At 49.8% G+C, this 26,302-nt stretch overlaps 1 protein-coding gene across 1 annotated transcript; it reads left to right on the top strand.

Moving 5' to 3' along the window:
* The first annotated feature begins 18,758 nt into the window (after positions 1–18,758).
* LOC149343696 (solute carrier family 22 member 7-like) lies at positions 18,759–20,432 on the top strand. Its single transcript, XM_089547052.1, has one exon. It carries the CDS (start codon positions 18,759–18,761, stop codon positions 20,430–20,432), a length of 1,674 nt encoding a protein of 557 aa, XP_089403178.1.
* The last annotated feature ends 5,870 nt before the right edge of the window (positions 20,433–26,302 follow it).

The raw sequence follows: 26,302 nt of genomic DNA, 5'->3' as shown, positions 1-26,302 counted from the left end.
TTGACACGTTTTTTTCCTTCGTTGGTGCAAAACAATATTCATGCGTTATTCTGGGAGATATAAACATAGACCTTTCTTCCAATGACTTGCACGCCACCGAACTAAAGACTCTTCTTTCTACATACGATTCCGAAAACAGCATACGCATGCCAACAAGAATAACCACACAGAGTGCTACACTGTTAGACGTATGCGTAACAAATTTAGAACCTCATGAATTTTATTCTGGAGTGCTCTCATCTGACTTGAGCGACCACTTGCCATTATTTTTTATTGCGGTAACCCAAAATAAAACCAGGAAAGACCCGGATGCGCTCTTCATACGCGTCGAAAAATCACTGATGAAACTCTGCAGCGCTTTGCTCGTCTGATAGAAAGAGTTGACTGGAGTGAAATCTATAAACAAAAAGACGCTAACAAAGCCTTCGATATATTCTTCACCTTGTTACGTTCCTCGTATGATGTGGCATTTCCAGAAGAAAACGTCATTTCTCGTAGAAACAAAAAATTCCGAAAACCATGGATGAATTCACTTCTTTACAGCCGCATAAAAACAAAGGACAAAATGTACCACGAATTTTTGCACAAAAGAGACCCATGTTTATTTTTGAAATTTAAAAAGTACCGGAACGCACTAACATCCGATCTGAAGAAAGCTAAGGCAGAATACTTCCATAGTAAATTCGATAGCATAAGAGAAAATCCTAGAAAGGTGTGGGATGCAGTAAATACACTCACTGGAAGAACTAAAAAGTGTTTAAATATTACTTAAATCACCATTGATGGCAAGATTGTGCGCGGTGATGCTCTCGCCAATGCTATGAACATGCATTTTATTAAAGTAGGCTCGAATGCCTGTACAACAAAGAATTGCACTGATCAGTCAGTATCGACCATAACACCGTTATGCGAGTCAATTTATATGCGCCCAACAACTCCTCACGAAGTAGAAATGTTAATAAACAAGCTTAAAAATAATGCTGCTGCTGGAATCGATGTCATCGGCCCGATTGAGTTGAAGTATATATCCGCTGTGATATTCGTTAGTTTGGCCTTTATTATAAATCTTACGTTGTCCACAGGAGTCTTTCCACAAAAGTTAAAGGTAGCAAGAGTCACCCCTATATATAAAAGTGCGGGCCCTGAAAACTTAGCAAATTACCGCCCTATATCCGTCCTGCCAACGCTTTCAAAAATTTTTGAAGGTGTCATTCATAACCGATTAGTGTCATTTTTTGACAAACAGAACATTATTACAGAAAGTCAATATGGTTTTCGAAAAGGGAAATCAACGGAGCAGGCTTTGTTATACATTAAGGATAAAATAATTTCTAACATTGAGGATCGAAAATACACAGTAGGACTTTTTCTCGATATTAAAAAGGCGTTCGATTCTATCCAATACAACATCTTACTACACAAATTATCTATGTACGGTGTACGTGGTGTTGCCCTGCAAATTTTATCTTCTTATCTTTATGATCGATATCAAATAGTACTCATTAATGGCTCAAGTTCATCACAGTTAAAACTAACTCAGGGTGTCCCACAGGGATCGATATTAGGACCGTTGCTCTTCCTCGTGTATATTAATGATATTGTGAAAATACCTGAATCACCAGATGCAGAATGTATGCAGATGACACTAATATTTTTTTCACATCGCATGAGATAACAGCACTCGAAACCAAAGTAAATAACTACCTAGTGCACTTGTCCAGCTGGCTGAAGGAAAATATGCTAGAACTGAATTCAAAAAAGACAACATTCATCGTATTTCGCCCAGTTAACAAACCACTGCACAAAAGAATAACACTTAAGTTTGATGACCAATGTCTTTCCTTGGTTAAAGAACAAAAATTCCTTGGCGTATGGTTCCAGGACGAATTGTCATGGACGCCACATGTGAATCATCTAACAAATGAACTAGCACGAACCATAGGATGTTTATACAAAGTAGGGCACATAATTCCTCTATGGCTAAAACAATTGTTGTACAACTCCCTGTTCTATTCAAAACTAATATATGGGATGATGGTGTGGGGAACCACAACAAAGGGTAATTACAATAAGCTCATAATACTGCAGAAAAAGATATTACGTTGTTATGAAAATTATTATGGACGTTACCAGCTCCTACAAACTTCTCCTTTGTTCTTAAAATATAAAATGCTGAGGGCTGACCAGCTATACTACTATAAACTACTTCAGTTCGTACAACTCCGGAAGCTGCACATTTGCGACAGGGAAGAAAACTCCACTTATCCTTTCCGACACAATAAAAGACGCATACCAAAAACTAGAACCAATTACGGTAAACAAACAGTTCCTTATCAAATGGCTTCGATTCTCAATAAACTTGAAGGTAACTTGAATTTCGCATCTAATATTAGCACATTCAAAAAGCACATTAAAGATGTCCTAATAATATCAGGTGTTTTGTACGGGGAGTGACGAGTACATATGACATGCATACACAGGATGTATCCTTCTCTTGTACTATGGTTTTTCACTTTATTTTTGTTATAAGTGTCCTTCAATGTATTGTCTACTGAACAAATCTCTGTATAATATCCTTGCATTTTTTTTTTGTACTCATCATACTGTGTTAATGTTGTGATTATAATGGCATACTTTACCCACATTTCTTTCAATTATGTGACTTACCTTCTTGTTATGCTCAAATTTGTATTGCACTTCCGTCGACTGCAGAGGGACAGAGGCCTCGTCAGGCACCACAGCCTTTAGCCTCTGCCCCTGCAGCAGATGCTGTAACTGCTCTGCTGAAATAAATCTTTTCAATCTTTTCTTTTCAATCATCGCCCAGCAGATACGCGTCGTACTTGCCCTCAGCGTTCCCGGTGCAAGCTGCGCTGCTCGCAAGCTCCTTCAGCACCCGCTGGCAAAGACCGTCTGCTTTCTGGGCCTCGATCAGCTCTTCTCTACTGACCGCTACTCCCCAAGACAGATTTCTTTCTGCCTCGCTCCTAGGCAGGCGAGCGGTCGCCGCCACGAGCTGCTGTGTTTCCCTTCCGTCACAGCACCGTGCGGGACCTTTGTCCGTCTCCTCTCTCTCCAAACCGGGCTCGACACTCCCGTCCGCCCTCTCCTCCTCTCCAACAGCGATGACGCCGCTTTTTACAAAGCTGGGCTGCGCCTCTGAAGCGCTTCCGCCAGCATTCCACGGTGCGCGCGATAAAGCATCGGCCACCTTGTTCAAGCTGCCCCGGCGGTACTCGATGGCGTACGCGTAACGTTGCAACGTCAGCGCCCATCTCGCGAGTCTGCCTGCGGGGTTCTTGAGCCTCTTTAACCAAGACAATGCCTGATGATCTGTCTGCACGGTGAAGACCGCTCCGTCTAGGTACATGTCGAACTTCGACAATGCGAACATGATCGCCAGGCATTCCTTTTCGGTCACGGAGTAATTCCGCTCCGCCGATGTGAGCGTGCGACTAGCGAACGCGACAGGGCGCAGTTTGCCCTCGTGTTCCTGTAACAAAACAGCTCCAACACCGTAGTCACTAGCGTCTGTCTGCAAGACAAACTGCTTGTTCAGGTCGGGGAGGCGCAGACTAGCGGTATTCGCTATCGCGCGAGCCAAGCCAACAAATGCGTCACTCTGTTCCTTGCCCCAGACCCACTTCGAGCCTTTACGCAACAGCAGGTTCAGCGGCCTTGCAAGCTCCGAACAGCGCGGGATGAATTGCCTGTAGAACGTGTCGTGTCCGGTCGCTGTGTTGAATGCAGCGAAAGACGCACACGGTACTTTAAGACTTCGTTTATTTAAAGCCGATGAGGGTGCGACCAGCGTCGACCGAGGCAGGAGCCGAACTGGCCGCCCGAAGAAAGGAGGGAGCGGAGAAGCGTCCACGGGAGGGAGTGGCTTCCCAAAACAGGAGGAGGATGCGGGGGCGCACACACACAAAAGCAATAAGGGGACACAACACTTCCTTCCCCCTTAGAAAGTTGCCTGGTATCGTGCAGGGGGTCGGCGCTCACGCGTGGAGGCGCGCTGGCTTTGTGCGCTCGGGGGAGAAACACTTGTAGGCTGGCTGTTGTTCGCTGTGTCTCCTAGGTCTGTCCTGGGCGAAGTCTCTTCTTCCGGGAAGAGGTGCCAGGCTATGTGGGAAGATGGTGCACGTGTTCTCTCCGCTGGCGGACAGCTCTCAGACGGCGTCGTAAATCTACGCAGCTGGTTGAGATGTCGGCGTGCTACTGTGCCATGTATGTTGACGAGCCAAGAGCGCAGGCCTATGCGTCTGACAATTGTAGCTTCCTCCCAGCGTGGCTTTTTCAGAAACTGTCGGGCGAGGACGCGCTGCCCCTCATTAAGCGTGCCGCAGCGCGGAATTGCTTTTTCTTCCCGGAACGTCTCTGCCTTTGGCTCGGGGAGGATGGCTGTGAGCTGGGTTCGCATTTCACGCTCGAACATCATTTTCGAGGGGGTCTCGCCTGTTGTGCTCTGAACCGTCGTGTGCTGCTTGAAGAGAAAGCGCGCAAGGCGGCGCTGCAGCGAGCCTGTCTGATCTCTTTCAAGGGCGCGTTTTAGCTCGGCTACGTAGCGCTCGGCTTGTCCGTTTGTCGCTGGGTGGTAGGGGGCCGATGTAACTGATGAGATCCCGTTGTCGCGATAAAACTTGAGGATCTCCGCAGACACAAACGGTGTTCCGTTGTCCGACACTACCTTGCGCGGCAGGCCGAACGTTGCAAATAGTGATCGGAGGTTGTCAATGACTGCTGCCGAAGTCGTCTGTCCCATTTGCCTTATCTCAAGCCACTTTGTGTAGGCATCTACGACCACAAGGAAAGTGCAGCCCTCAATTGGTCCTGCAAAATCAATGTGCAGTGTGTGCCATGGTGTGTCTGGCTTTTCCCATTCTGGGACAGGAGCTTTCGGCGGGGCGCTCCGGCTGCTCTGGCAAGGCTTGCATTCTCGCACCACTGTTTCGATGTCGTTGTCAATGCCAGGCCACCACATGTAGCTTCTGGCACACTTTTTCATTGCAACGATGCCCCGATGTCCGGCGTGGATGAGAGACATAGCTTGTGCGCGTAGTTCTCTCGGCATCACAACTCGGGACCCAAATATGATGCAGCCGCGATGGGTGCTCAACTCTGTAGCTCGCCTGCGGTAAGCGTCGAAGTTGTCCCCTTTGAGTTTATGCACGTTGCCTTGTTGAACAGCTGTGTAAACTAGCCGGAGAGCTGCGCACTTCTGCGTAGATGCTGCAACTGTGCCTGCTGTAAGCGGAGGTTCTGGCAGTGCTTCGAACATCAGAACGTCTCCTGGTGGAAATGGTTCGTCAACAGTTGCGTCTAGTGGCAGACGGCTTAGCGCATCGGCGTTTTGATGTTTACTCCCATTGCGGTAGACCAGAGCGTAGTCGTACGCTGAGAGTTTGATGCACCAACGTGTCATTCGCGGAGACAAAGTTGGTGGCATAGGCCTTTGTGGTCCCAGAATGCCCAATAGCGGTCGGTGATCGGTTATAAAGGTCACCTTCCGGCCGGCAATGTACTGGTGAAAATGTGTCGCCGCGTAGACGATGGCTAGCCCTTCTTTGTCAAGTTGCGCGTAGTTGCGTTCTGCTTGCGACAACGTACGTGAGGCGAAGGCGATGGGAGCTTCCCTTCCTTGCTCGTCAGTTTGCGATAGAACCGCGCCGACTCCGTACGGTGATGCGTCGCAAGCCAAAAGCAGAGGCTTCCTTTCGTCGTAGTGGCGGAGGACTGTACATCTTCGAATCAGGTCTTTCAGGGCATCGAATGACTGCTGATGGCGTGGCGACCATGTCCATGTCACATCTTTCCGAAGGAGTTGGTATAAGTCGTTGGCCACGGTAGCTCTTTGTTCCAAGAACCGGTCGTAGAATGTCAAGAGTCCGAGAAAAGCCTGTAGCTCCTGCTTGTTTGTTGGAGCTCGTGCTTCTGTGATCGCTCGCACTTTGTCCTCGGTAGGGTGAATGCCTTCCGCATCAATTCGGTGTCCCAGAAATTGCACCTCTGGCACCGCAAAACAGCACTTCGATTTGCTTATGCACAAATTAGCGTTTGCTAGCCTTTCGAGAACGAGCTCTAGGCGCACTGCATGCTCTTCAGTGGAAGTGCCACTGATGATGACATCGTCAAGGTAGACACAAACTCCTGGGATGCCCTGAAGCACTGTCTCCATGAATTTTTGAAATATGGCCGGGGCTGCAGCTACGCCAAAAGGCAGTCGCTTGGCTTTGTACAAGCCTTTCAGTGTGTTAATTGCCAATAATTCAGCAGTTGACTCGCTCACCTTCAGCTGCTGATACGCCTGGGTGAGGTCCAATGTGCTGAAGACTCTTGCGCCACGCAGTACACTGAATACTTCTTCAGGTGTTGGTAGCGGGTAAGAGGACGCTTTAGTCGCAAGATTGACGGTGCTCCGGTAGTCTCCGCAGAGGCGTATGGTTCCGTTCTTCTTGCGAACTACGACAAGTGGTGTGGCCCATTCTGAATGCTGCGTCGGCTCGATGACACCTTGCTGCTCCAGTTTGTCCAACTCTTTTTCAACTGAATCTCGGAGAGCAAACGGCACCGGCCTGGCCTTCAGAAATTTGGGTTGCGCGTTGTCCAACAACTCCAGTGTGACCGGGGGCCCTTCGTTTCCTGGAATCTCTTCCGAGAATACTCTTTCGTATTTCTCTTGCAGTTGCTCAACCATGTTCTGGCTCGGCGTCTGGTGTATGCCGCATATCATCACGCCTAGTGGAGAAAACCAGTTTCTCCCTAGAAGGCTTGATCCTGTGCCCTTCACAACAAGCAGAGGTAGCGTATGGGTCTGGCCGTTGTAGTTAACCTGCACGTTGGCAGAGCCCAATAGTGGCAGATTCTGTCCTGACCACGTTCGCAGGTGCGTGTCGTCTTGTTGCAGGGCGGGTGCGTCAGATGGCCATGAAGTTCGGAACGTGTCCTCACTGATCAGAGTACAGGCTGCGCCGGAGTCCACCTCGAACTTAATCAGCTGGTGATGTACGCTTACTTCTGTAAAAATCTTCGGTCGCGTGCCGAGATTCATGGTGTTCAGGTCGTACAACACAGATGGTGTTGCTGATGTTGTTCCATGGAGATCAGATAGCGGCGTATTCTCTGAGGCGTTGACGCTGTGATTAGGCTGGGAAGGTGACTTTATCTTGGCAAGTCTCCGTTTCGTAATGCATGCTCTTTCGATATGCCCTCGCTTGTGGCAAAAATTACACGTGGCTGACTGGAATCGACATCCCTGGGGGTTGTGTTGGTCGTCACACCGCCAGCAGCGTTGTGCCTTTTTGACCGATTTTACAACAACAGAAGGCTTGCGCACCTGGTTGCTTGTCTGGTGTACCGGCTCGGTGTTCCGGCGAATCCCTCTCTGCTGGTGACCGGCGCTCTCCGCTCGAACGGCGATGTCGTAAGCTTTGCTGAATGTGAGGTCCTTCTCAGCGAACAGGCGCTGCTGCAGGGACTCGTCACTCAGTCCGCACACAAATCTGTCGCGTAACATCACGTCCAAGGGAAGCATGGTGGTGTTAGCAGAAGAAGCTGCGTCTCCCTCCTGCCCGGTAGCTGTTGTCGACAGCGTTCCAAAATTGCAGTCGGCAGCGAGCTTCTTGAGCGCGGCTACGTAGGCGCTCACAGTTTCTCCTCCCAGTTGATCTCGTCGTTGGAAGCGAGCCCGGCTGTAGACCTCGGATGGCCTTGGGTCGTAGTGCTTTTGCAGCGCTTTTACGATGTCGTCGTAAGACACTGCCGCTGGTGTGCTTGGCTGAATAAGGGCGCAGACAGTATCGTAGGTCTGCTCCCCGCACAGCGTCAGCAGGTTGGCCCTCTTCAAGGCTGGGTCTGTGATGTTGTTAGCTTCAAAGTAGAACTGAAGGCGGCCAACCCACGATGACCACGATGAGCCGTTGAACTCTGGTATCTGATTGGGAAACCCTCGCGTAGCCATGGCTTGTCAATAGCGTTGCGTAGCGCGGGTCGAATCCACTTTCTCGTCGCCACTGTCGTGTCCGGTCGCTGTGTTGAATGCAGCGAAAGACGCACACGGTACTTTAAGACTTCGTTTATTTAAAGCCGATGAGGGTGCGACCAGCGTCGACCGAGGCAGGAGCCGAACTGGCCGCCCGAAGAAAGGAGGGAGCGGAGAAGCGTCCACGGGAGGGAGTGGCTTCCCAAAACAGGAGGAGGATGCGGGGGCGCACACACACAAAAGCAATAAGGGGACACAACAGAACGTAACCATCCCCAAAAACCTCTGCAAGCTTTTCACATCCATGGGGCGGGGGTAGTTCAGAATTGCCTGCAGTTTGTCATCATTCGGTCTCAGTGTGCCATCATCCACGACAAAGCCCAAGAGGTTCACTCTCTTCGATGCCAACTGCACTTTCTTTGGATTGATGGTTAGACCGGCACGTCTCATTCTATCGAGAACGGAATTCAGGTGAATGAGGTGCTCCTCGAACGACTGTGAGAATATCACAACGTCGTCGAGGTACGCCATGGCGTAGTTGAACCTTGCATCGCCCAGCACGATGTCCATCAGTCGCATGAACGTGCTCGGGGCGTTAGACAAACCAAACGGGAGTCGAGTAAATTCGAAGAGCCCGCGGTGGCAGGTGAATGCGGTTTTCTCAATGTCACCTTCGGCCACCTCAATCTGCAGGTACCCTCTGCTTGCATCTAGGACTGTGAAGAACCTCGCGTTCCCTAACGCGTACATCACAGCCTCGATCGACTGAAAAGGGTACGCAACCGTAGGCGTCAGTGAGTTGAGCTTACGATAATCAACACACAGCCTGACCGATCCATCTTTCTTCGGTGCTAGAACCACTGGTGACGCCCAGGGACTTTGTGAGGGTCTCACCGCACCGGTGTCAATCATCTCGTCAAGGGCACAGTCGAGAAGCTGCCTCTTATGCGCACTTAACGGCCTCGGGTTACACCTGAAAGGGCGCGTATCACCCGTCTGAATCTCGTGCTGAAGCAGGTCGGTTCTGCCCGGTTTCTCCGTGAAGCAATCCGAAAACGGGAGTAAAGTTTCCGCGAGCCTTCGGCGCTGACTACTGGGTCCTGAGAAAGACGCAATAATCGCTTCTAACGGGCCACCGTCTCTCAGCATCTCGAGGGAGCTCCCCTGCCTTTCTGTCGCACAGGTGTGGACACCCACCTTTTGTGCAGGACAGCCGGGCAAGGATGCGCTTTCAAAGGGAATGAGGGGGGCGAGCTGGCTGTAACGATAGCCATTCTCCCCCATGTCGAGCACAATGCCTTCGCTCGAGAGAAAATCCCTTCCCAGAGTTACTGGTATCGACAAGCCAGGCAGATAGACGAAGCGATGTCTCCGCTTTCTGCCGTCAAAGCGCATCGTAAGACGCATTGCTCCCTTTGCCTTTGCCGCCCCAGCTGCTAAGCTTAACGGGGTTTCGGCCGGTCTGCAACGGATGTTACCTATCCGGCAGGCCTCGTACACCTCGTCACCGACCAGTGACAGCGTTGAGCCCGTGTCTACGAGTGCAGAGTAGCATCGACCCGCTAACTGCACTAGCATAAAAGGGCTTGAGCGCGGAACGACTCCCTGAGCTCTACAGGCGAGCGGGACAAAGGCCTCCCCGTCGCCGGCGCGGGAGTTCTTTTCCTGACTAGCGCCTTGACAACCATGAAATTCTCCCGCTGACGGTGAAAGGCCGGTGCCACCAGACATCACCGCCAGCGTCGGGCGTTTCCCTGCATACGCCTAGCTTGGCACTCGCGTGCCATGTGGCCGGGCTGGTTGCAATTCCAGCAAAGCCGGTCGTTCACCCGCCGCGTGGACGGATGACCCCTCGTTCCACGAAGCGGTTGGGGACGACTCTCCCCTTTCTCCGCGCCTTCCTGACGCTCGCTCGGCGCGCGGCCTGTGAGGCCGGCACGACGCCGCTGCTCGAATGCGTACGGGTCCAGCGCGCGAGGGACAACAGGGGGTTCCGCCTGCCTTTCCACGGCCATTACCTCGGCGCGCCGAGCCCTCATCGCGCATTCTCGGCCTCCATCCCATGCGCATCCCGGTTCCAGCGATTCGGCCGGCCTGGGGTGCGGCTGGTAGCGCAGTTCGGCCAGTAAATCCGCCTGCACGGTTTTGGCCTCCTGCGCTAGGGCCTCGAGGTTTGTAAAACTGCGGCCCCGCAGATACGGCTTGAAGCGTGGATGGCACTGCCTGATCACACGCGCAACCTGATCTCGGTCGGTTGCCGTCGGATCTGCCCTCTTGTACAGCTCTTGCATTGCGCGTACGTACTCGAGGAGGCTTTCCTCTGGGTGTTGGGTGCGCAACGCGAGCTCCTCCAGCATCCGGCGCTCATAATCAGGCGGCAAGAACTCGGCGCGGAAACGGTCTTTGAAGTCCGCCATCGACTGGAAAGTCGGCTGGCAGCGCCTCCATCGCGCCGCGCTCTCGACGAGTGCTACAGGCAGGACCTGCCCTAGCATTACGTCATCTGGGGCGCCCAGAGCCGTCTGGTAGTCCTCGAGTTGTTGTAAAAACTCGTGGACTGTTTTCTCGTCCGTGTACCCGGAAAAGGAGGGGACCTCCATATTTATCCGCGGGCGCGATGCTGTCGCCGATGCTACTGACGCTGCGGCCTGGTTGGCGCCAGCCACCGAACCGAGCTGACGGGCTAATGCGGCAAACATCTCAGTCACCTGCCCTATTACGGCCGCCGCGTCGGCCGTCTCACTACCGGCTGCCCCGCCATCCAAAGCCGTGGCTGAAACATCCTTTCTGGGAGGCATAGTTCGCGCCAACTGTCCGGCCGCACCGGCTAACTGCTCATGGCAACAAGAACATTCACATACACAACAATCTATCTACAAACACGCGGAAATACACAACAGAAAACGCCCGAAAACTACATAAATAACACAAAACCCCTAACAAATTTACAACACTACACAAGTCGCTACCCCGCGAACATTCCGCCTGACCTGCTCCTTAACCCTATCGGTCCGGCGTGGCCCCGAACAAAGAGGGCCTGCCACGAGTCTGGCTGCACGTCCCAAAATCGGCAGAGAAATCGTCCACAAGGTTTTAATTAAAACCGCACGCTGGGCGCCATTATTTGTGGGCAATTCCTCTGCGCGGGGACGCACAGGCAGTCACTCGAGGCAGGACTTTGTACAAAACGGTTTATTCTCACATGGCAGGTAGGTCGTCGTTGGGGCAGCGGGGTCAGGTGTCGAGAGAGCTGGTCCAAGAGCAAGAGAGGGCGAGCCTTCCCGGTCGCGCCTTATAAAGGCTTTCTCCTAGCCTCGCTCCCCCCGCCCCGCCACTCGGGATGAAGGGGTCCGAGGCTACCCGCGGTGAGCGGCGCGAGATTTGACCTGCCCGCGAGCAGACCCTACATCTCAAAAGGTCTATTTTTGAAAATTTTTCAAAGTCTTTCCTGAAAGAGCAGGTGTAACGGGGGCATATTTTCCAGTCGCTGTTTAACATGCTCTTCCCAAATGCAAACGCTTTCGTAATGCAGGCGCTGTCAGCCCTGAAAGATTGCTGCGGACAGCTGCTCTACCTATGTATCATAATGACAACAATGTATAGCTCTGCACCAGCAGGTAGAGCCCCAGCGTGTGATGTGTAGTGTGTGAGCAGGATCTGGGCATAACCCTAGTTCTAACTATTACCCGAGGTCTAATGGACTTGTAGAACGGTCCATACAGGTAATAAAGCGCTAAATACTAAAAGCGTCAGCGGTTTGAGGGACTTTTTTGCGGTCCTGATCGACGCTCGAAGCACACAAGTGGGCAAAATCAGGTCGCCAACGAAACTTCTAAAAGGCCGTAAAATTCGTACAATCTTACCAATGCATATCACCCCACCCGAACCGTAGTACAACTGCGCTGACGTAAGCAATCGCCTTTGTGTTCATCAAGACAGTCCCCGTTGTCACGAGGACAGAAAAGCGAACCCTTTACGCATGTTGAAGGAAAAACAGATGGTGGAGCTTTGGCGGCAAGGTCAGTGGATACATGGATTTGAACACAAAGTCGGACAGTCAGACCACAGCACCGTTCATATCTGGTGGTCTAACCAAGAAGGTGTCACTCATTGTAGCACTCGATATCACATTCGACCTTCGTCGAGTGTTGCTCCAGTACCATGTGGCTGCACCAGAGGGCTATGACAAAACTCCATCCCCGAACATCAATGTTGTTGTTGTCCTCAAGGAGTTAATGGCGCGTATCCACTGCGGGCAATTGGCGAAGATAAAGGCAGCGACTGACAGATGCTTCAAAAACGTTTTCCAGATTTTCTGAGCTTGCTGCGCCAATATCCCCGCAGCAGCATGCACCAATAACCCCGCTTCAACAGTTTCTTACCATACTCCTTATGGATGCCAAATAGTAAGGCCAGCAACATTTAGCGACTGGCAAACCCTAAGGAGACCGAACGCTTTAACTTTTGTTGTAAAATGTTTTTTTTGTTTTTTTTTTTTTTGAGGGAGCGTTATGTATAGCTTTGCACCAGCAGCTATAGCGCCGCCAACCGGTGATATGTAGTACCTGACCGGGCCAGGACATTCGTGGACGCACTTCGCTCGGTAGGGTATTGTGCACGCAGTGGCCGCTCCTGGCCTGTGATGCACAAATTGGGATAAACCACATGTCGATGACAAACGAAATTATATCTCCCACTAAAGCCCCAGAAGGTGCAGCTCGATTTGTTTCTCATAATCACAGCTTTATGTCTAGTGTTACATTCCTTAAGGATAGGTTAAATGGGATGGGAACTATTAAGCAGGCACAGAAAAGAAACATGCGGTTGTAAACGCTCTTCGGAATGTATTTCGGCATAGTTAGAGTAGACGAGGAAACTTACTTTTTGCCTCCTGATTTTGCATCTAAGGGGCGTGATCATCAATTGAAAATAAGGGAATTGCCGAACAAATGTCTTTCATTATTTATTTTTTCAACACACCATCAGCGAATGAAATCAACTGCCAAAGAAAATTGCTGAATGCCAGAGTAAAGCGCTCTTTCGGGCTCTGTTGTAGGCTTGCGTGGTGCCTTTTTGTTTTTGTTTTGTTTTTTTTTAGTTTTAGCGAAGGTTGACTAACTGTGACGGTTAAAAGGTTAATTATATGAAATTATTTTAGCGGCTAACTTGTTAAATTTATTCACCTGTTCTTTTAATGTCCGCCAGAGCAAGTATTATTGTGCCGCAGAAGCCACCCTCACACCTGAAAAGCCTATTTTCAAAACTTTTGGTTCAACTTCGCTGAAACGCTCAGTATATTGAAAGCGTTGCCTCTTTAGAGTCGGTGACAAGCAAGGCACGCGGTGCTTCGCGCCATAGGGGAGGAAAATTTCAGATGTACCATTGCGTCCCATTTTTTGAACGTGAAAGTAAGGGCTCCGCCGTCCGAATCGGCCATCGATCAGCCAAGGAGCCGCGAACGATTAACGTCTCCGTTGCAGTATCAGCGCCCGCACATCCGCCGAGCGGTTTGAGACGGCAGATATTGCGGAAAAACATCTCCGACCTCGGCCAGTCGAGTAGCCGTGCTGGCTGCGGGCATCTTTTCCATGACTACGTTGCTGTTGTGCTAAAGAGTTTCGCCGCTCCGTTGAGAAAAAAGCACGTGACTTCCGGATTGGTTTCCGCAACGCAACTCGGAGTGCAGGAGAGTGTCCTACGATTTCCATCCTCAATGGCCTCACACAGAAAATAGTCATCAACAGAGCTAAATACCAATGTAAGAAGCCCCGACCTGTATAACAAGCAAAAGACTCGGGTCAAAAGTGCATGCGAATTGAAGTGCTCGTTCGTGCTCGCGGGACCGACAATCGGCGTTGGCTCTCTTCATATGCTCGAGCAGCGCGTACCTTGCTTTTGCCACGGGCGTATACTGTTTCGAACGGGGAGAGAGTGACAGAAAACTATTACGCCTCACAGGTCCAGACCACTGGTTCAGATGGGTGCACTGTGGTTGCAGCTCGGCGACGGTATGGTCACCCAACCCGTGAGTGATGCAAGCCACCATGAGCTACCATAGTGTTGGGGGCAGTGTAGTAGGAGGAGCGACCCATCTCACCCAGGAATAGGGTACGTAAGGTTTGGGAGGGCAAGGCGACAATTAGGTCCTGGCCAATTAGTTAGATTATAAAAAAGAAACGGCGCAACAAGACAGGGACATAGAGGTGGTCAAGGAGGTTTTTTCGGCCCCTGAAAAGCTGTTGAAGGTTTTGCGCAGGGTTATCGCTCCTATTACATGAGATTCAGTGCGTAAAATCAACCATAGGTAAGTTCCTTTACGTCGAGTGCACAGCGAGAGTATTCTATGAAATGTCTTTAAGCTGTGGCAGAAATACGCCAGACCGGCAGGCGCATTATAGTGTGACCGTAGCAGTGGCTTAATGGTATGGGCATCCGCCTCGCATGCGGGTGATGTGGAGCTCGATTCCAAGTGCCGCCGGGCACCCACTGGTGATACACTCAACACAAGCTTTTCTTTGGCCTACTGCTCGGCTTCTTTAGGGTGAAATGCTCGGGAAGTGGGTCTTTGATCATCCCTTAAATAGACGAAAACACCTGCGTCATAACAAATAATAAGCATCACTGTAATGTATACCGAACTGTCTTAATGTACCGAACTGTCTTAAGTGCACTGTCTTGAAGGGAAGCTGAAACGGTTTTTCGAGAATTCGAGCTTATTTAATAATTCGAATTTATCAAGCATCTAGATAAAGCATGAAAAGTATTTTTGCACTAGCTTTTCAAATGGTGTCATAATCATCGATTAAAACCACGACGATGTTTAGGCTGCTTCTCACTACTTTGGAGGAGTGCGGGGAAACTCGGCAGTGACGTCATTGTTGCCGAAATTTCAGATGTCCGCTGCTTACACCTGCATGCTGCTGTGCGTCGTCAGATGGCGCCAAACAATGCATTGTGAGCTTCACCTTCGATGGCGTCGGTTTTCTTCCATGGAATAACCGTTTCTTCGCTGGAAACGTACTGCCGTCATACATGACGTCATTATCGGGGCCTCTGCTTGTCGCTGTGCACTTCAGAGAAGCCTGAACGCCGACGACGACTTTATTCGGCGATTACACCACCATTTCAAATGCTAGAGCAAAACGATTTCGCAGGCTATACCTGCACGTTTCGCACATTCGGCAACCTTAAACTCATCGAATTCGAAAACCGCTTCAGTAGCCCTTTAATTGTCCCACGCGCACCTGTAAACAAATGCTTGATAAATGCACTATATTCGCTAAGAATGCGCACATAATCATTGGTGAAATCATTGAAGCCCAAAACATTGCCAGATAAAAGAAAGACTGCGTTAGCACTCTTTCGACTGCGTTCATAAAACGCGAATCGGAATATCTGACCGACAAGTGGATGACGCGGTATGGTGCAAGTGGGTTTTGTTATTCTTTCAGTGCTTTACGTATTTTAATCATGGATGATTTGCGGGTCGTTTTATAGCCTTTTTAGGTCCTCGCCACTTCTAGCCTTGTGCATATTTTTCCTGCTTTTATCTCAAGGACGTAAAACCGCAGACACCATATCGTATTTATGAGAGCCCGCGTAATATGTGCTGCAAACGGGCTCTATAAGCATCGTACAAACCTGTACGTTACCAAAACGGGTCATTTAATAAGAAATTGTATAAAACTTGGAAATGATGCGTTTTTTTTTCTTTTACACACAGTTGCCAGCAGAAGGGCTCGCTTTATTTTGGGCCTTCACACCTCCCCCTACAGCACGGGACGCAGATACTATAATGTATTTAAGTCTGGGTGTCTGAGTGGTACAATCAAGAATTTTTTTTTTCAAGCACTGTTTGATATCCGTGTTTCGAGCGGCACTGAATTACCCAAAAATTGCGTATAATAAATAGTGTGAAGCTCGCTGCATCATAGATGCGACGAGCGAATTCCTCCGGAACACCAATTGCGTAGGACAGCAGCAGTGTAGCCGACAAGAAAGGAACAAGCCAGTCGCCCATCAATTCGGTCCTCTCACTGCCTAGTGTTTGTGAGGGCCGGTCCCTTGAGCCGGTCCAATCATACCTCCCTGTAGCAACAATAGTCTTCCATCATCAGCATCATCATCATCAACAGCAGCATCATCATCATCCGCTCACTCCCGCCTTATTCCCACTGCTTGTGTTATCAGCAAAGAATGAAAGGCGAACAAGACAACTAAACCAAGAGCAGCGAAATAATAAGCTTTTAGCTACAGGCAGCTCAATGCTAGCAGATGGCAATTTTACTTCGAAAGCGCGAGGACCCTTCTTCAGAAGTGTTAATCACTTGCATTCGCTCTAGGAGGTAATATGAGGGTGTTTTGTGTTCCCACCTAAGTTTTCTTCTTCGCGCTTCATTCGTTCGTTGCTAATAGCAGCAAGTGCTCAGGCCATGAATCGACGTTTGCCACAGAGCTCCCGCTCCATAAGTGCGGGCCGTTGTTCACCTAACGGACATCTTTGCCCAAAAGTTTAAGGTCGACCGCCGCGAATGATACGGCTTTGATTTTGCCCATCGGAACCGGTGCGCGCTCGTTTTCCCAGTCTGTTTATAATAATAAATAGTGGCAAAGTTTGCCTAGACGTTACGTTATGGTTCTTCTGAAAATAGGGTAAGTCTGGTGGTTCTAAAGGGATCTGTTTCGGCGAAAAGCAGAGTTTATTTAGCTCTCGAGACTTAGCAACTTGACGAACAATTTTTTACAAGTGTCCAAGACTTTATTCCTTGTTTATGACGCCATTAGCCAGGGAAGTATGCATGTCGCGATGCAAAACTGCCAACTACAACTATCGGCCGAATAGCTGAGCCTGGGTCATACTGCATGTGGGAAATATGCCGCAAAGCGTGGGCCACGTAATTGATTGTAAAACATTTTATTCGCCGGAAAGAGCTTGGCAAGAGGTCGCGTTAAGTGGTCGAGAGTACATAGCCCTCGACGACTTTGTCAGCCCACTCCACCGCCAAAACTTGCGTTCTGGGGTCAGAGCTAGCCAGCACGATCTTCCACCGTTCGAGAGAAGGAGCTGTAACTAGATCACCTGGAGGTGCCTCTATTTTGCAGTCCCACAGGATGTGATCGTAGGTAGCACGTTGGCCACAGTGTTTGCAGTTTGGGTTGTAAAGATCTGGATAAATGTGCGCGAGGAGTGATGGGGTGCGTATCGATCTCGTCTGTAGACGACGCCACGTAACCTCTTGTTCTTTAGTAAGTCTTTTGTCTGGAGGGGGGAAAATTCTTCTCTCTAGTTTAAAATGATTGGTGAGATCATGATATGTGATCATGGAGTCCTTCTTGAAATTCAGGGAGCCAGACTCATCCACTGCCCGGTCGACGAAACCTCGGGCTTTATTGTGGGCTGCCTCGTTCCCCGGATTCCCCGAATGGGCTGGGACCCATATCAATTCGGAATAATTTGGTGAGAATTTGGTTGCGTTAAAGATTCTAAGGGAGGTGTTTGTAATTGGCCCTTTAGCGAAATTATTGATACCCATTTTGGAATCGCTGAGGATGATGCTCTCTTGGGTATGCGCTAGGGCGAGGGCTATAGCCGCCTCTTCTGCCGTTTCAGAGGATTTCGTTTTGATTGTTGCCGAGACGATGTGGTTACCATTCTCGTTCACAACCACAATTGCAAAGGCATTGGTATGTTTGTATTCTGCCGCATCTACTTAAAGTGTTCCAGCGCACTGTCTGAATTTGTTATGTAAGGCTTTGGCTCGTGCTTGTCTTCTACCCTCATGGTGTAAGGGGTGCATGTTTTTGGGGAGTGGTTTGATTAGTAGGGTCGTCCTATAGTCGCGGGGTAAGTCTACTTTAGCATCGTATTCGTAGGTTGAAAGTTAATTCCGAACCTGGTAAGAATACTCCTGCCAGTTCTGGAATTGGCTAATCGCGCTGTTTGAGCCATTAAATGGGCTACTTTCAGTTCATTGTAGGTGTTATGTATTCCTAACCTCATAAGCCTTTCGGTTGAGGCATTTAGTGGGAGTCCTAACGCAGCCTTATAGGCCTGCCGTATCATGCTATCCAATTTGTTCTTTTCTGCTTTCGAAAATTTGAGATAAGGGGTGGCATAGAGTATCCTGCTTAGCACAAAGGCCTGCGCTAGTCGGCATAAATCACTTTCCCTCATCCCTTGTCTGCGGTTAGCTAAGCGGCGGATTAATCGCGCCGTCGCTTCTACCGTGCGTTTTAGCTTAGTGAGTGTGCGAGCAGCAGAATGGGCGCCTTTGTAACTCGCGGGGTGAGGGAGCGCAGCTATCGCCTCTGGTCTTCTCTCCTGGAGATGGCGAAAGCCTTTACTGCATTTTTAAATAAAACAAGCATTGTGTAATTTCCAGCAAAAACGTTATGCAGCTAGAAAAATAGTCGATTGATATGCTAATATAGACAAAATCTAACGCGACTACCCTGAGATCTAATGAAACATCGTTCTCGTCTCACACGCAAGTACTGAAACATAAGATGCCTGGTCATTTTAGTTTCTCTCATTATTTTTCAGAATTTACACTACTGAGGCGTATAGAACGGCTGTCTCTGGGCAGTAGCCGGAGCGAATCACTGTTCTTCCAATGGCAGCTTCAGTAAAAATGAGTTGCACCTTTGCGAACAGGCAACGGTAGAACAAGAAGTAGAAGAAGCTGTTTGAGAGGCTGTTCGCTCGGTTTGTGCCCGGTCCGTCTGAGACGCTCTGGAAAAGCCGCAAGGTAAAAACCCGCCGTTCAGCGTCGCATACGAAATGAACCTCCTCTCCACTTCCCGTCTGGAGTCCAAGGACTTGCTGACCAGCGAGTGTTTCGATTGTCGTGACGCCTTCGGACACGGGATCTACCAGAGCCGGCTGATGCTCATATGTGCGGTCGCTGCTTTCGTGGCAAGCTCTCACTCCTTTGTGTTTTCACTGATCTCGGGAGATGTGGAATTCTGGTGCAAGCAGCCGCCGCAGTCCAACGTTTCCTTGAACGAATCGAGAGACGCGATCGTCCCTTCACCAGCCAACAGGACGTCAGACCCATGCCACATCTACGACGAGCATTCGAACGAACAGAACAGCTCGACAGGAGTGCCGTGCCAACAGTGGGAGTACGATCATGAATGGGCGAAGACCACAGTCGTGAGTGAGTGGAATTTGGTCTGCCAAAGGCAGCCGCTCACCGCCCTCATGGTTATGATTCAAACCACTGGGGCCGCCGTGTTTGCAATGGTAGCAGGACTTACCGCTGACTACGCCGGCAGAGTGCCTGTCCTTATACTATCACTGGCGATACTCTTCGTCTCCGCGATAGGAAGCTGCCTTTCCACGAGCTACGCCGAGCACGCCACAGCCAAATTCTTCTCTTCCGGAAGCTCTACGGTTGTCATGGAAATGACCGGCGTGGTACTATTCGAGGTTAGCACCCACGACCACCGGCCACTTCGCATTGTCGTCGCGGGGGTAATCGGGCTCGTGCTGGGCGACCTCTGGTACGTCGTCATGATCCCCGTGAAGCTGGACTGGGAGGTGAAGCAAGCGCTTTTCATCCTGCCCAGCGTACTCTTGCTCCCGGCTGCCTTCTTAGTCGACGAGTCACCACGCTGGCTAATCGCAAATTCACGGCTTAAGGCGGTCGAAGCTGCCATGTTGGCAGCGGCCAAGACGAACCACTTTCCCTTACCCAGCACGGCGTGCCTCGTGGAGAAGCTGAATAAAAGTGCGAAGAAAAATGCTCTCCGTCGCAGCGCCATCGTTCAAGAACTGTTCGGCGACTTCACCATAAGATTACGTACGCTTACAATGTGTGCCTGCTCTTTCACCTGCACTTTCGCTACGTACGTCGCCTTTTTTTCAGTGCCGTCGCTGAAAACACCCTGGCGTCCGTTTTTGTCGTTTCTCGCCAACGTCTCGGGCTACGCAGTCATGCACCTGTTCATCATGAAGTTCTCCATGCTCACAGTAATCATGGCGTGGTTCGTGGTGTTGTTCGGACTTCAGTGTCTCCTCAGCGTCACGGTCGCGTATCCATCGGCGATCATCAGTGAGCCACTGATATTGCTCGATATAGGCTTCTACTACACCGGCGGCTTCGTATTCTTCGTCTATGTCCTGGAGCTCTTCCCTACGGCGCTGAGAACTAGCGCCGCTGGACTGACCTTCGCATTTGGCCGCGTGGGAGCCCTGTGCGCCTCAAGCGCCCTGGTTCTCAAGAGCATGGGCCGTGAGGACGTGGCGTTCGCCGCAGCCGCGTGCCTGGTGCTAGCATCCCTGATCGCTTTGCACGGCCTGCCGCCCGACACCGCGGTCGAGTGCGCCAAAGGGATCGTCGGGAGTGGCTCCGTCCAGAGCAAGGTGAGCAAGGTGACCCTCAATCACATGAAGAACACGCTCGGGGCACGTCTCAGAAGTTCCAGCAAGACCAGGCGTGACGAGTCCTGAGCGAAACGTCGGGCATCCACAATGGAAACTGGTGCCAAGTCACGGGTGCGTGTAAATGGACAGACCCTTGCGACTGCATTCCGGAGTTGAGACTGTGAGGCCTCATCAGTTTTTTTTTATTAACTACTAACTGAAATCCGAAGATATTTGTCCGACATGTGTCGCATTTGTACAGGGAAATGAAAGTGACCTTAAATATATTGTCGATAGCTCCATTTTATGGCGTGTGATGACGTTCGATGTTAAGCTGGAAAACACTGTTTTGAAACCTGCGAAGGGCTCATAAGGCTATGATAGATGCAGTAACTAGCGAAAGTCAATGAAGGATTTTAATCGGAGAGGATAGAGAAATAGTTTATTTTCATAAGAACGCAGATTATCTGTTTTGCATGTTCATGGTCTGCAGCGCAACGGGCAGCTAGTTTTTTGGCTAAGGTGGCCAGGCACCTCAGGAGAAGAGAGGAGATTACAGGGACATATAAGGATATTGTCACCGAGCAATGTGGAAGACAATGCTCAAGCCTCACATGGGAAGAGCCAGTTGCGGCCAGGAGGGCTCAATGGTATTGATAGGGGCAGGGTATGTAGCTGTACTAAAAAGGGTATTTTCTTAGACCTCTCGGATCATGCGAGTTTGCGGCACATCTAGTTCAGGGAAGGGTTTATGACTCCTTATTCTGAGATTTCACTTGGATTTAAGCCCCTTCGCTGGTCGGGGGCTTGGCACAGGTGACCAGATGTGAATCCCGCGGGCTAGCTGACGGATGAGCTCATTACTAGCAAAACCTGTGGCACCAAGAAACCAGATAAACAGTATACTTTGTGACGGGCAAGAAGGTATAACGTCGGAGTATATCCGTGCACCAAAATTGCTTTTCACAGAAATGTGGCCGTCGCGGCCAAGATTCTATATCGTACCTGCATGCTCAGCAGCCAAACGGCATAAGCACTGAGCCACTGCGGTGGGTCAAATTCCACTTCAGTGCTAAACTCCGTGCGATGGAATATTCATGGTGGCTATCCTCACTGCCTGCGCCTCAGAGATACATCGAGGCACCCTGCATAGATGGATCGACGGAAGCTAGAAGCGTCCCCTTTGGAACGGGGTGGTGGCAGGTTGCCCCCATGCTCGGATTTTAAACGCGATGGCGTTAAGTAGCAGCAGTAAAAAGCATTTATTGTTGCAAAAGGAAGATTTAGGGAGTAGGGGATGGCGGATAGATAGATGTGGAGCTCCAGTGGTCGCTCTTCCCTATTCCAGGATCCCGTCGGCCTCCGCCGTTGCCTTGGACCTCGTCAACAGCATAAGCTGTGTGCTCGGGTCGGAGTCAGTCAGGAGGGCCTCCCACTGCTCTAGACTAGGGCTATTTATCTTTGGTAATAAAGGGCTTTTTTCACAGCCCCAGGTGTCGTGGTACGTTGTGGCGTAGCCCCCATCCACACGCACTCTTTCGCGTATCTGTTCGGCCACATTTTATGATACATGGCTCTGCTTGGGTAGGTGTCTGTAGTCGTCTGAGAGTGGTGGCCTGCTCTCTGTTGAGGATATCCGCCGGAGCCGAGTACTTCTTGCGCGCTCCCATCAACGCCTTCATTGCCTCCCCGTAAGATTCTGGCGTGCTGAAGGGTTCGACCGGCAAACCCGCCCTCCGGTTCGTGAACCCTCGGACAATGGTGTCTGCCATGAGATTTCCCTCAACCCCAGTGTCAGGGAACCAAATGATGGTGTGTTGAATGTTTGTGTTGTTTGATCCATGTCTGTGTTGTTTTTGTTTGAAGAGGATCCTCGCGGCTTTTCGGCCGATCCTTCCATCTCTGTATGCCCTCGCTGCAGCCTGAGAATCCGTCGCTATCCAGTAACTCAGTCCCTGCCGATTGGCTTCAGTCAGGGCTAGAGCTATGGCGATCTCTTCCGCTGCTTGTGTTGTCCTTGTGCGCACTGATGCACCAGTAATTACCTTCCCATTGGCGTTCACTACTGCTACAGCACTAGCGTTTTCCTTCGTTCTGTACTTGGACGCGTCAACATACAGAACCATCTGTTTCTTCTTTAGGAAACTGTCCAACTCCAATGATCCAATGAGTCCAACTCCAAGGACTTCATGTCCAAGTATATCCTGCGTCGTTTACCGTGAGCGAGAAATACTCGAAAAATTCCCATAGAAGCAACCAAGGAGGCAGGTGGGCCGCCTAGGTCACGTGACCCTGTGGCGTCATCAAAACCTGCCCACCGGATGGAGAGCAAACTGCCCGCCGTGGCAGGTGGCAGTTAATGATTTGGTCGCTCGGTAAGAGCACCATGGGTCGCACAAGGCCCTCCGGTGGCAGCACCTGTCACCGATATCGCAGGGCGGTGGCTTATCGCTTAACTGCACCCCTTCGCCAGGAGTGGTATGAGGGTTCCCAGGGATCTATGAATGTAAAGAATGACCAGTTCTGCATATACGGGAATTAACCCATTACGCTATCGGGTCATATACTTAGCGGAGCTTAAAGGTGCACTGAAGAGGAATCTGAACTTGTCTTTTTACCGCGGGAACTCAATCTACACGTTCCGAGCATTCTTAGAAACTTCGATTTATTGCCCTGTGTGGCCGATTTCCCTAATTAAATCGAATTAACGCCCGGCTCCCGCCTTTTCTTTTTTTTTGAATTCTCGCTCGTACGGTGGGCGGAGTCGACCAACGCGGGGAGTGCCTTTCACCCAGTCCAGTCCCGTGGCGGCTTGCTGCTGTGCCATCGGCGGAGTAATACGTAGCAGTCCGTAGAAGCAAATAGTCCGCGCGTATTTTTATTTCTGCGGGCTTACTTTGCGGTTATATTATCTGCAAATGAAACTATTTATTCGCGGAAACCTAAAAAACAAAATGAAGCGAAAGCACACCCCGCGTTGGTCGACTCCGCCCACCGTACGAGGGAGAATTAAAAAAAAAAGGCGGGAGCCGGGCGTTAATTCGATTTAATTGGGGAAATCGGCCACACAGGGCAATAAGTCGCAGTTTCTAAGAATGCTTGGAACGTGTAGATCGAGTTCCCGCGGCAAAAAGAAGAGTTCAGATTCCTCTTCAGTGCACCTTTAAGTGCCCCAAGGAATTTTTTCTTTCATTTATTTGCCCTAAGCAATCCCTCAAACTTAAAAGTGTTATTAGCTATAAACCTCCAGTTTATAGTCTAACGTCACTAGACTGTTTCTGAGCCCACAATATTTCAATCCCTTTGCGCTAACCTAGAGCGAAGATTCATTCACATGACCTTTGGTATATTTAAGCCCTATGGGGTCTCGGGGAGAGTGAATGCGCCTTCATCGAAATCCGCGTGGATGCCTCCGCATTCTAGTAGAGGAGTTGAATTGTTTCTGTAGATTTACCACGCAATGCACATGCGTTATCTTATTGATTCAATTACTTTTTGTAGCTTCGCGTTCGCAGACACCTTGCTCTTGCTTCAGAGAGTAAGGCGCTGCCTCTTGAGTTATCATAGAATGATTCCTTCCTGATTTATCTTTTCCAATTTCTATCTAAGTTCTTATCTTCTGCGTTTTTTTTTACCTCTTGTCTGAAGCTGTTCATTTCTCCGTCTTTGTTTCCTGCACACTTGCTGGTTAGTTTCTTAGTCCTTTTTAACCACTGGCAGTCAATGCTCGTTCTGTACAAGTATTTAAAGCTTCCCACCTCCAGTTAAAATGTCCCCACTTACGGCTGCGCCAGTTGAAACCCTCTCTTGAGATCTCGTAGAGGGGAATTGCTGTTGAAGATGATTGTTGTAGGATTCTTGACGTCTTGCAAATTCGAATTGCTCAATCACATTGCAAGAGGACACTTCTGGAGAGGTTAACTTTTTATAACAATTAAAAGCACAAAGGAAGATACAAGCAAGGAGAAAACATATTTACACTTGACTGGCTCACGAGTAGTTCTACGTGACGAAATCAGCCCTCGGTCCTGCCGAAACAGCTGGTTTTAAAACCTAAGTCCCCGCCCTCGGTGGGCAGAATAACCAATCAGGTCACTGTACAAACATCCACCCAATAACTTATTGGGGAAAGGAAAACACAACCAATCAATGAATGGGGAAAGAAGGTAACTCATAGCGACACCATACACATATGTACACTTGCCACCATCACGATTTGAGAATTACGCTTTCCTGCTTCGAGTTTCGCGAACACTCGCTTTCCCAACGTCCGGTTGCCCCAAGTTCAAGGAAAGCCACTTCAATCCATCTCGGCGCTGCTAAGCATAATGGAAGGCCTGCTAACGCATTTGTTGCCAGCATATTTCATCAATCCATCTGTTTCTCATCGTCGCTCCTCATGCCTGCAGCTAGCGTGACAATATGTCAAAGCACCCCGCTGCAAACATGACACAAAAGCCACGCACTGTGACGCGGGATGCGACCTAACGACTCGGTCCATGAGGGGAGTTTGACCTTTCCCGTAACGGCGCCGTCCGGCCCCCCCCCCCCCCCCCCCCCCCCGTATCCCACTGGGTTGCGCGCTCCCCCTTCTGTGCGGAGGGCCCAAGAGAGAACGTAATGGGCATTCCAATAACGCGACCGGATGCGGCAAACAAAATACAGCACCGCGAACTTCACTCCTCCTATCATCAGATTTCCTCAGGAGTCATTGGTTCGATTGGTTTATTGCGTTTAACGTCCCAAAGCGACTCAGGCTATGATGGACGCCTAGTGGAAGGCTACGGAATAATTTCGGGCCTGCAGCCGAGTCCCATTTTGGGCCAGCAGCCGAGTCCCATAACCATTGAGCTACCAAAGCGGATTCTCAGGCGCTCTTCGAATGATATTTTACTCTGAGCTTCCCGCGTGCTTCTAACCCAGCCCATGCCCCCTGGACTGCCTCATTCATGGTTGCGCCGAAGGACCCAGTGATAATCACCCAACAGATTTCTAGTCCCGACTTCAGTGTTGCCCTTAGTCACAAAAGCGCATTCACAAAATTAAGTCCTGACACTTTTATTCCTTTCCAAACACCGCTCAGTACTTCACACCTTTTGTACCTTCATAATGCCCTGAGCTTCATTATCGCGGTCTCTCTTAGCCATTTCGTCCTATCAGTTTGTTCGCCATTTTCATGTAGGCCTGTCCTTCGTTTACCCATACCCCGAGATATTTGTATTTTGCCAGTCTCGGTATCTCATGCCCTTGTGTTGTTAGCGCCTGATCAGTTAAATCGATGATAATAATCAGACATGACTTAATTGTGCTAAAAGTAAAGCCTACAGCGTCTCCTTTGTCTCCACAAGAACTAACCAGAAGAATTACATCGTCTAGGGCACCTCGATGTAGCTTCCGTTAGTAGGGTGGTGACATCTTCACCATTTTGAATCATGACCTCATTTAGCCGCGCCAAAGTATTTTTGCGGAAATCAATATTTTCGTGTCTTTGACGCATGATAGCGTCCGAGGCTGTTGTTTCCAGATACTGCATTAACACCTCTTTTTGGGCTAGTTGGTGCATACTTGGATTAGAGAGAAACTAGCGCCAAACTATGCACACCACGAGAAAAGAACGAGGACGAGACAGAAGCGCTAAAGCGCGAGACACAAGCGCTTGTATCTCGTCCTCATTTTCTTGTGGTGTACATGGTTTTGCGCTAATTTTTCTCTAATTCATGTTTCCAGATATCAATGCAATTGCAAGTATTAATTAAAATTACTCTTTAGGAGCTTTCCCTCTATTGTAGGGGTCGGCACGTTGCACATGGTTCCGAAATTGGAGGGGACACTTCATCTCCAAATTAACGGTATGACGCGACAGCGTAATGGGTTAATACCCACATGTGTAGCAGGTCATTTTCTACATTCATAGATCCCTGGGTGTCCCTCCTGGCGCAGTGGTGCAGCGGTCAAGC

The sequence above is a fragment of the Amblyomma mixtum genome, chromosome 5 (assembly GCF_055824585.1).
Source record: "Amblyomma mixtum isolate Tamu chromosome 5, ASM5582458v1, whole genome shotgun sequence".
NCBI classification, from domain to species: domain Eukaryota; kingdom Metazoa; phylum Arthropoda; class Arachnida; order Ixodida; family Ixodidae; genus Amblyomma; species Amblyomma mixtum.
The sequence above is the reverse complement of the archived record's forward strand: the minus strand, read 5'-3'. Positions and strand labels throughout refer to the sequence as shown.

What these genes read in the sequence shown, in the direction of transcription:
- LOC149343696 (XM_089547052.1), top strand. Translation starts at nt 18,759, where the DNA reads ATGAACCTCCTCTCCACTTCCCGTCTGGAGTCCAAGGACTTGCTGACC.